This window comes from Neophocaena asiaeorientalis, unplaced genomic scaffold (genome assembly GCF_003031525.2).
Source record: "Neophocaena asiaeorientalis asiaeorientalis breed wild unplaced genomic scaffold, Neophocaena_asiaeorientalis_V1.1 scaffold134, whole genome shotgun sequence".
In the NCBI taxonomy this organism is placed as follows: Eukaryota; Metazoa; Chordata; class Mammalia; order Artiodactyla; family Phocoenidae; genus Neophocaena; species Neophocaena asiaeorientalis.
Window position 1 is genome coordinate 28485146 of NW_020185339.1, and position 10619 is coordinate 28495764.

Sequence of the window (10619 nt, forward strand, 5' to 3'; positions counted from 1 at the left end):
CCTGGTGACAATGCCTCAGACAGTCTCTACTCAGGAGGAGCGGCCACCATGGTCCACACCTCCCACCACAAAGCCCCTCAGCCCAGACCCAAGCAGACCCACCCTACCGTGATCCAGTGGAGGACCTTTGAAGGTCTGGTGTTCATGGGAGCCCTTCCTCCTGCCGCTGACACCCACAAGACTGCTTTTTCTCTCCTTTTCTCCCCCTCTGTGGCCTGGCCGTTTGGGCTTTGGTGGGGGACGTGGACAGAACATGAAGGAGTGAAGGATAAGAGCTTTAGGGTCTCCAAGCCCCAGGTTGGCAGTGGGTCCACCTCCCTCCCCCTTCCTCATTTCCCGTATCCTGGTTGCCAGGACTGGCTGCCTTAAGGAATGTTTTCCAACGAACTGTCAGGGCAGAGGAAGGCAGCTCATTTCAGTCAGCACGTGACAAACATTTACTAAGCGTGCACCAGGCACCGTGTCTGGCACTGAGCTAATTTCTGGGGATACATTGATTTGCAAGCCCTTCCCTCACAGAGCTGACAGTGTAGACAAGTAAATGGATGATTACCACATGGCAAAAGGCAGTGATGGAGGCCTTGGCAGTTCAGCTAACCCGCCTGACAGTCAGGGAAGACTTCCTGGAGGAAGGGGTATCCATGAGGGGAGTCCTGAAGGATGGCATGTATTAGCTTGGTGAAGAGGTAGGAAAATGAGTGTCCAAGGCTGAAAGAAAGAATGTGCAGGGGCCCAGAGGCAAGAGAGCACATTGCTGAAAAAAATATAGTCAGGCTGGAGAAAAGTAGAAGGGAGTAGTATGCAGTGGGGCTGGAGGACTCGTGGGAGGCGGAGGAGGCTTTGTTAAGGAACTTGAACTTGAGTAAAAGGCAGTGAGGAGCCATCAAAGAATTTACAGCGGGACAGTGCCGAGGTCAGATTTGAAAGGCCAAGACAGGCTCTTGCTGTGGAGGGGAAGGTCATGGAGAACTTGCAGGGATGGTGGAGAGCAGAGTGGACACATTTGAGGCCTTAGGAATGACCCAGACGAGGGGTGAAAGAGAGAGGGTGGTGTCGTCAGCATCAGGCACAGAGCTTTCACTTTTATCCGTTTCATCCCCGTGAGGTGGGTATCACCAACCCATATCACGGAAGAGACAAAGAAGGCTGGTGACTTGCTTAAGGCCACACAGCTAGTCAGTCTTGGGGAGGGATCCACGTGTTTGCTTACAGAGCCCATGCTCTTCCAAAAGCCTGAGTTCTGGGACCAGGCCCCCAAACTTCACCCACACCCACATGCCACTTCTTGCCCTTGTCCTGGCTCTGTTTCTCCTCCAGCCTCCCCCAGCTCTGGTTCCCAGCTGGAGCACCAGCAGGTCCACCCCACCTACGAGTCCCCAGTTCCCACCCCCGGGACCTCAGAGGAAGCCGGGGTAGGACCTTTGACTCGGATGTGTGAGGTAGACCTGGGGGAGTGGCTGTCCTTCTCTGATTCTCAGCCACAAGGGAGCCAGAATGTCCAGGAAGGGGGATGGGGGGGGGCACAAGAGGGAAGGGCCACATTTGTATGGCAGAGCTTGGGCCCCAGGGAGCCCCCACTTGGGGTGGGAAGGGGGGATGACTGTTCCTTCTCACACTCAGAACAGGAAAGGTGAGGGGCAACCTGGGAGAGATCTGGGATCTCTGTGGGATGGGATGGGGTGGGGCAGGAGGAGGTTTGAGAATGGGGCTGGAGAGAAGGGCGTTGCCTGGTCCAGAAAGCCAGTCTGACAAAAGGTAGCTCTGAGCCGTTGGGGGTGGTGTTTATTTGTGTGGGAGCGCTCACGGCCCTCCCCCTGCCCATCCAGGCAGCAGCTCTAGCTATGAGAGTGGCTTCCCCACTGGAGACCATGAGCTCTTCACCACCTTCAGTTGGGACGACCAGAACGTTCGCAGAGTCTTCATCAGAAAGGTAACTGCCTACCCCAACTCTCCCAGACTGGGAAGCTGGGTGGGGGGAGCCTCTCGAGAAGCCGCTGGCCCAGTCTCCTGCCCAGAGGCCATCCCTCTCCCCATCCTTGTGATGCCAACTGACGGCACCTACTGGGAAGTTGGGGTGCCCACTGCCCCCTGCTGCGGCTGAACACGTGGTCTCTTCTCTCCAGATGCCATGGGTGTGGGCTCTGGAGCATCTTTGCCGTCCTTTCGCCTTGTCCTGGATTCATTCCGATGCCCCCTAAGAAGGAGGGTGGAAGGCCCAGGATGCGGGTCTGGAGGGTAGATGGAGTCACCAGGAAGTTGGGGTCTCCCTAAGCCTTGCTGGGGACCTGAGCCTCTCTGGCCCCCAACAGGGCCCCCCAAGCTGAGCGGAACCCCCTCCCACCCTCAGGTCTATACCATTCTGCTGATCCAGCTGCTGGTGACCTTGGGTGTCGTGGCTCTCTTTACCTTCTGGTGAGTTGGCTGTGTGGACCAGCACGTTCCACGGGTGGTGGCGCCAGGTCTCGGCCTGGGGAGGAGGGTCCAGAGTCAGACCGTTCTTAGAACCGTCTGCCTGAAGATGACGGTACAGGGCAGCGGCCCACCTCATGCTGGGAAGAACCTTAGACCGTGCACAGGGAGGGGTCCTCTGTCCAGCAGGGGGTGGCCCCGTGCTTTCTGGGCCTGCAGGTGTCTGTGAAGCAGTCGTTCCTCTCAGATGCAGCAGCCCTACACCTGGGCGCATCCAAGTCTCAGCCTGAGACTGGGAGACTGTGGCTGGAGCTCCTTCCCCCACCAGGGGTGTGGTCTCTCCTTTCTTCCTCTAGGAGTCCTCTGAAAAGGGGCAGGTGCAGATGGAGAAGTAGAAATGGAGACAGAGGGTAAATTCTGATTCTCTCTCCCTCCCTTCTCTGCAGTGACCCCGTTAAGGACTATGTCCAGGCAAACCCAGGCTGGTACTGGGCATCCTAGTAAGTATACCCAGGCCCCTTCCCAGAACACCCTCCACAGCCAAGGTGGGAAATCTCCGCTGACAGAATCCCAGCCCATGACCTCTCCCCATCCCATAGGAACTGCCTCATAAGGGCATGGCCAGAAGGGGCCTTCTGGGGTGTGTAGAGCTGAGGGGGAGGGGAGGAGATGGGCGTTGGTTCTGGTGCCTGCGCAAGGAGGGAAGGGTGGAACTGGGGTCATGGCTAGGGAGACCCAGACCTTGGCCTGGAGGAGAAGGGGGGCTGGGACACCTCGGCCCACACTAATGATAATGTTGCTACTCAGTATTAACATAGTTGTTATTAATGCTTGTGAATTATTAATCATAAGAGATACCACTTATAAATGCCTAATAAGGGCTGGGCATTGTTCTACGTGCTTGATATGCAGTGTTGCATTCACTCCTCAGAAAACTAAGTCTCAGAGAGGTTGAGTAATTTGCCCAAGGTCACACAGGTAGGCAGTGGTAGAGCTGGGATTCAAACCCAAGATTCAGGTTGAGGCTTGTACTCTTAATCCCTCTATTTAGCAGACTCCCTTCCCCTCAAGCAGTTGGCTTCTGCTTATATACTCTACTCTTTAAGGAGCATGGCGGGTAACTTGAGAGGTTATTCTGACCCTCCTATGCGGGCAATTAAGGAGTCATTCTGGATACTTCCAGGCCGGACCACCCTGTTCAAAGCAGAGCTACTGTCAGCAAAGTCTCCTTCAGCACCCACTGTGAGCCCAGGCCAGAACTGGAGCTGGTGGAGACGAGGGCTCTGCCGGGGAAGGTGGTGGGCATACAAGGCAGCCTGTGAAAGAGCAGCATTCAGAGGAGGGGGAGCCCTCAGTCCATGTCAGCGGGTGCGCCTCAAAGGATGAGCCAGGGGGCCTGGGGACTGGGATAACTTAAGCAGAAGCTTGGGAGTGGGAGTGCACGTGGTACATTGGGTAAATTAGGGACCAGGCTGGCGGAGCACTGCAAGGCTCTGTGAGGGGAATCGGGACATCCCAGAGAGAAGCGAGGCCTTCCGGGGTGGAGGCTCTGAATGTCCACCCAAGGAGCTTGCACACTACAGCTGTCCCAGGCTTTTTCCTGGATGGGGGTCTGGTGGGAACGTAGGCTCAGCCCAGAGCCTCCTGGACCACCCGAGCCCAGAACAGTCCCAGAGTGGGCCTCAAGTTAACAAAAGCCAGCCAAAGCCTGACAGGAAGGAGACATCCTGGCCTCTGGGGCTCCCTGGAGGAGTGGAGGAGAAGCTCAGCCAAGTTGGGGATCCCAGGGGAGGAGACATTCACACCCAGAGCCCTTCTTAGGGCACAGGACAGAGGGCCTGTCTGCAGACCAGGCAGGGAGGCGGGCATTTGGGGGGACGGGGGCACTGCAGGCTAAAACTGATGAGGTCCCAGGGACTGCCACCCCAGCCAGCCCCCGTGGCGGGTCGGCATGGCTCCCGGCACATCAGCATCGCCTGGCAGCCTCTGCGCCCTGCCACCTCGGGAATGCGGTCCCCAGGCCCCTCGTCAGGCCTCCTGCGGGAGGGTCTTTGGGACTCTGTGCCCTAAGCAGATGGTGGCAGGGGGACAGTCCAAGAATAAGCAGGCTCTAGAATTGAGGGCAGAGTCCACCCCACTGAGAATGGTGTGAGAATTTGACCTCTGAATGGTGAACGGTCCTTCCTCCTCAGCATCTCCAGGCAGAAAACAGATGCTGTCCCAGACTCAGGGGTGGGTGGGTGTGGAGAGAAGTCGGAAGTGGGCATGGACCGTGTGCTTTCCATGGAGCGTCGCAAAGCCTTAAAGGTGCTTGGGAATTCACCACCAAGATGCTGCCCTGTTCTCTAGAAAGCCAGCCTGTTGCTCTGCCCCATCGTGCCCCCTCCCCATATCACTATCCAGTCCTGAGTCTGCCTCTGGGTGTGAGACCTAGTGGGTCTCACATCCTCCAAATACCAAGCCCTTAATAGCAGTAAGAATAAAACAGGTCTTTTTCTATGTATGTAGCACTGTGCCATGTGATTTGCAGATATTCTTCATTTGATCCTTAACAACAGCCCTACGAGACAGATACAGTTATTATCCCCCCTTTTTTTTTTTTAAAGAAGATGTTGGGGGTAGGAGTTTATTAATTTATTTATTTTATTTTTGCTGTGTTGGGTCTTCGTTTCTGTGCGAGGGCTTTCTCTAGTTGTGGCAAGCGGGGGCCACTCTTCATCCCAGTGCGCGGGCCTCTCACTATCGCGGCCTCTCTTGTTCCAGAGCACAGGCTCCAGACACGCAGGCTCAGTAGTTGTGGCTCACGGGCCTAGTTGCTCCGCGGCATGTGGGATCCTCCCAGACCAGGACTCGAACCCGTATCCCTTGCATTAGCAGGCAGATTCTCAACCACTGCGCCACCAGGGAAGCCTTATTATCCCCATTTTATACATGAGAAAATTGAGGCTCAGAGAGAAGATGTTGCTTCCTGAGCAGCAGAGCCAGGATTGAACCCTGTCTTTCTGATTGAGAAGCTCATGCACTTCCCCTCCATGCTCTGCTGCTTCCCCACAGCCTGGGACTGGTCCTGGAGCCTCATAAGTTGGGGGAGGACACTGGGTTTGGACCCTGGCCTCCACCTGAGCCTCTGCCTTGGTCTTGACATTCTGTAAACAGACCACGGCTCTAGCTCAGGCCCTGAGGCCCAGGCTCTGACAAGCAAGTCTGTCTTTCACTTCTTCTGTGATTTATTCTTCGCTCCCTGGGATGGCAGCCTTCCAGCACCACCCCCTGCCCCCGCCCACTCTTTCTCCAGGCCCCAATCATCTCCTCAGTGGGCTCTCGCCTTACTGTCTGATGCTCCCTCTGAGCCTTGGCAGCGGGAACTGCGGGCCTCCCTACAGTGCGGGGGAGGAGTAAGGGCTGTGGGGTGGAGGTGGGGGGACCGGACAGAGGAGGAAAAGTGTGAGACCAGACTTGGGGGAGGTGGGTCCGAGCCTCTCCAGGAAGCTGTCAGTTAGCCAGGTTCTAGTTATAATAATAACAACTCCCATCTTCAGGTCCCTACCCAGTGCCAGGCTCTGTGCTCAAGGCTGGACTGCATGCTCTCATTCAGTCCTCGCTACAACCCAGTGAGTTGGTACCAGCATTCCCGTTTTACAAAGCAGGAGGCTGGAGCTCTGCAGTTAAGTAGCTGTTCAAGGTCACACGATGGTGGTGGCAGAGCTGGGATGTGAAATGAGGGTCAGGCTCCCAAACTGGCCCATACGCTCCAGGTCGTCCGTCCCTCTGCCCTTCCTCCCGACCACTCGTCTTGAGGGTTGAGGAGCTCTGGACCAGAGAGAAAAGGAGGCTGGGCCCTGCCCTCAGGAAGCTTCCAGTCTGGCCAGGGAGACAGGCCCCACAACCAGGATACACATAGACAAGGGTATTATTATTATTATTGTCGAAGTGACTGGTGACCCAAGGGAGACCGAAAGAGAGCAGATGCTGGGGTATTTCTTAACAACTGGGGCAGGACGACTCCACTGTTCCTCATGGAACAGGATGGCCTGCAGCCCTGGCCCTGGCACTGAGAACCCCTCCATCACTGTGACAGCAGTGATGCATCATTTGAGAACCACTGAAGAATAGGAGAGGGTGAAGATGGAGGGCTCCTATTTACCAAATCCAATAGGCTCATCTCAACCCCTACATTCCCTGTGCTTTCACATTTCACCCAGAAATATTTAAAGATTGCCTAAGCCGTGCCAGGCCCTGGGTTGGACAATAGGTTGTTCCAGGTGTTACATCTGGGTGGGGATCAGATGAGCAGACCCATGGGGTGTGGGGTGCAGGCTTTGGTTGAGTTATGCCCGTGGTGCACAGAGGAAACCCCTCCAGCCTCAGCCCCAGGCATCCTCGCCAGTCGGTCCTTTCCAGTGGGGGCAGAGAGCGGTGGGCACACTGTGAGGGTGCAGAGGGCAATGAGGGTAGATGGAGGGGCGGAGTGCGGTGCCGGATGGGCTGGAGAGGTAGGCCGGGGGGCGGATCAGGCAGGGCATCACCAGGTCTTTGGAATTTTAAACAGGAGAGTCACATGATAGGATCTACCTATAGCTTGGAGAGTGGAAGGCAGGACTGGAGGCAGAAGGACCAGATAAACAGAGATGACCCGACCTAAAAGGGTGGTCGTGGGGATGGAGAGAATGGGACAGATTTGAGAACTGCCTGGGTAGAGGATCAGCAGGTCCAAGTGATTAGCTGGGCGTGGCAGGGTGAGAGTCAAGGCTGACCGAGGTCGCTGGTTGGGTGACTCGGAGGCTGCATGACATCCTCTGCAATAGGGGATGCCGGAGGAGGAGCAAGGAAGAGGGCAGGTTCAGCTCTAACCTGCTGCCTAACAGCCGTGGTTGCCCAGTAGGCAGTTGGTTATTCAGGTCTGAGGTTGAGAAGGAAATTCTAGATCAGAAATATGGTGTGTGAGTCATGAGCATCTGCCTGATAAAGGGAGTCCTAGGAATGAGTGAGGCCCCCCAAGAGGATCATGAAGGGAGACGGTCTGATGGCAGAGACCCTGTGCTGAAGGAGATGGAGAAGGCGTGACCAGGGAGGTAGGAGGGGACCCAAGGCTGTGTCATTGTGGGACCAGGGAAACAACGAGAGAGATCAGATGTCAGCATGTCCAGGTCAGATAAGGATGGACAAGTGTCAGTGGGACTCAACAAAGTCATAGTGATGTGGCAAAGCCAGCTCTCATTAAGTGGGACAGGGGCTGGTTTGTTAAATTGAGGAGTAATTGTGAGTTGGAGAAGGTGCCGTGAGTGGAGACAACTTTTTCAAGAAGCTTGGCTGTGAGGGTGGATAAAGTGGCAGTAGCTGGAGCCGGGAAAGGTGTTGGTTAAAGATGGAGAACAGCTGAGGAGGTTTGTGAGGGAGAAGATGTAGCAGTCGATGGCAGGGCGGTTGAGGGTGTGGGACCCAGAGGCTTGGGGGGATTCACCTGGGATGGGAGGAGGGACAGGAGGAAGGACACATAGATGCATGACGCGATGTTTGCAGGCGGCAGGCAGGGAGCCAGTGGAGCCCCCCACCTCATCTCGAATCTTTCTGGGACACATCAGGCCAGACCAGGCGGGAGAGTGAGGCAGCCTGGGAGGTTTGCAGATGAAGGAGGATGGTTGGCATTGTTGCTGTAGGGGATGGGTGAGAGAACCGAGGAGGGAGATGGGGAAGGATGACAGGTGCCATGTGTTGAGGGCACACTGAGAGCTGGAGACCATGCATTGGTGTTGGTACCAATCTAGGTAGACATGAGCATGCCCCAGCCTTGGGTCTTCAGCCCTCATGTCCCACCTCCTGGACTGGCCTCCACCTCCACTGCTCTCCAGAAAATCCTTAATCCTCGACCCCTGTCTCTGGGTTTCACCTGAGCTTCCTGCCAGTCTCCCAATGGATACGGCCACCTGATCCAGAAATTCATGCCACAGGTACTTCTTGCTGTGCCAGGTGCTGGCAGGACAGACAAGATCATTGTAGGTAGTGACAGGGCCAGGGAAGGGCCTAAAGGAGGCAGTATGGGGTAGTGGTTATAAGCTAGGACTCTGGAGGAGAATGCCTGTGTCCTAGCCCTGCCTCTGCCATGTGGTAGCTGTATGACCTTGGACAGCTCACCTGGCCTCACCGTGCCTCAGTTATAAAGTGAAGAACGTGCTTCCTAGGGAAGATATGAGGGTTATATTTGCTAATCCTCATAAAGCATGTAGCCCTCTGCCTGGCATATAGAGAACACTGTATATGAGCTTTTCAAAATATATATAAGTAATAAGATATTGTCTGGGGGGAACCACTTTGCACTGGGGGGTCAGCTACCACATGGCACCCAAGATTCAGTATTTCTAGAAGCAGGCTAATCTTACTCCCCTTCCTTTCTTTTGGAATTACACCATCACCCTGCCCATTGCAAGGTTCTGAGATGATCGTGAGCTTAACCAACCCCTGCCCCTGGCCCGTGGCAGCCTGCTTGGTGCCCTGTGGGCAGGGGTGGCAGAGAGTGGGACGAGCAGGGGCCTGGGTGGAGGGCCTTCAGGGGCGGCCAGCTCTCGCATCCGTCTGTCTCTCACAGCGCCGTCTTCTTCGCGACCTACCTGACCCTGGCCTGCTGTTCTGGACCAAGGTATGATGACGGCTTGAGGAGCAGCATGGCTGTGGGAACGTGAGCAGGACCTTGGAAGTCCTGGCCCCAGTCCTGCTTGCCGCCAGTGCACCCCTAAGACGGCCCCATCCTTCTCTGGGCTCCATCAAGCAGGCCTGCCCCTCCCTCCTTTACTTGGCACCTCGGGGCGGGGGGGAGGGTGAAGGCACAGATGGGGGCACATGGGGATGTGGCTGAAGGAAGAAGCTCCGAGGAGTGGGGATGAGTTTGTCGGAGAGCCCTCCTACAGCATGACCCAGCCTGTGCTGCAGGCACGCCCCCTCTCTCCTCTGAACTCGGTGGCTTGCCTTACAGGAGGCATTTCCCCTGGAACCTGATCCTCCTGACCATCTTTGTAAGTGATGTGGGGACAGATACTGAGTGGGGATGGGGGGAGGAGAGTTGAAGGGTGAGCTTCGAGGGCTAGGAGTTGGAGGTAGCTCATGTGAGGTCACTGGGGGTGGCAGGGGTATTTTCGCCCCACTTCTTCTGCAAAGACACCCCACCCTCTCTTTCCAAATAGCCTTTCTCTCCCCACTCCATCCACTCCCACTTTCCGTTGTGATTTTGTTTTTAAGAGGTTTGTATGGGAACTCCTAGAGCTATGGATAACAAGAGCTGGGGGTGGGGGGAGGGTGTGAATCTTTGAAAGGGGGACGAGCAGGGCTGCAGAAAAAAGAAAGGGACAGCTGGGACCTCCTTCACCGGGAGAAATCCTGGAGGTAAATGTGTGTGTGAGCAAAGCAGACTCAGAGTTGAGGGGTACACACAAGGGGTGGAGACCCAGGCTGGCCCTTGAAGGTGTCTGGGCCCCCAGCATTCCCTCATCCTGCTTCTCCTTTCAGACCCTGTCCATGGCCTACCTCACTGGGATGTTGTCCAGGTAAAGGGGCCAGGCGGAAGGGGGCTGGCCACACCCCGAGGGGAGCTGCCCCAAGCACAGTCCTTCCGGGGAGCGTTTTGACGGGGCCGGGGGGGCGGTGGGCATTCAGGCAGGCAGGAGACGTGGGCTTAGAGCGCGCTTCTCCCGCACTCGGCCTCCAGGACCTGGCCAGGCTGGTGGGTGGGGGTGGGAGACGGAGGAGAGCAAGGTGACACCTCTCAAGCTGCAGCTGAAAAGACCCCAGGTTCATGATCACACAGCTCCCTATAAGCCACCTCCAGGCACCAGCACAACCCCTCCCCACCCCCATTCCCACCTCTTCGAGATCCTTCTAACAGGATTTTGAGTGTGAGCATGTTGGGGAGGGTGGGCCCCAGTAGAAAGGATGAGGAGGCAGAGAGAAGGGGGATCCTGGGAAAGGGGAGAGGCTGGGAGCCAGAGGTCGTGGGATCAGGTCCTGGCAGAAGGGGAGGACCTGGGAGGAGGGCAAGGGGAGACCAGAAGCCCTGCCCTGAAGCCGACGCCCTGGCCTGCCCGTCCTGCAGCTACTACAACACCACATCCGTGCTGCTGTGCCTGGGCATCACGGCCCTCGTCTGCCTCTCGGTCACCGTGTTTAGCTTCCAGACCAAGGTCAGCCCTGGGGCCTTCGGGCTGGGGAAGGTTGGTGGGGGG

At 56.5% G+C, this 10619-nt stretch overlaps 1 protein-coding gene across 1 annotated transcript in view; it reads left to right on the top strand.

Annotated features, from left to right (window-relative positions):
- Positions 1-10619, top strand: part of FAIM2 (Fas apoptotic inhibitory molecule 2) — a 29871-nt gene that overhangs the window by 4384 nt on the left and 14868 nt on the right. Inside the window, exons 3-9 of the mRNA XM_024737027.1 lie at positions 1827-1930; positions 2348-2412; positions 2856-2909; positions 8993-9043; positions 9377-9416; positions 9907-9944; positions 10490-10577. Of these exons, the coding sequence (XP_024592795.1) occupies positions 1827-1930; positions 2348-2412; positions 2856-2909; positions 8993-9043; positions 9377-9416; positions 9907-9944; positions 10490-10577 (440 nt within the window). The remainder of the gene's footprint in view (positions 1-1826; positions 1931-2347; positions 2413-2855; positions 2910-8992; positions 9044-9376; positions 9417-9906; positions 9945-10489; positions 10578-10619) is intronic.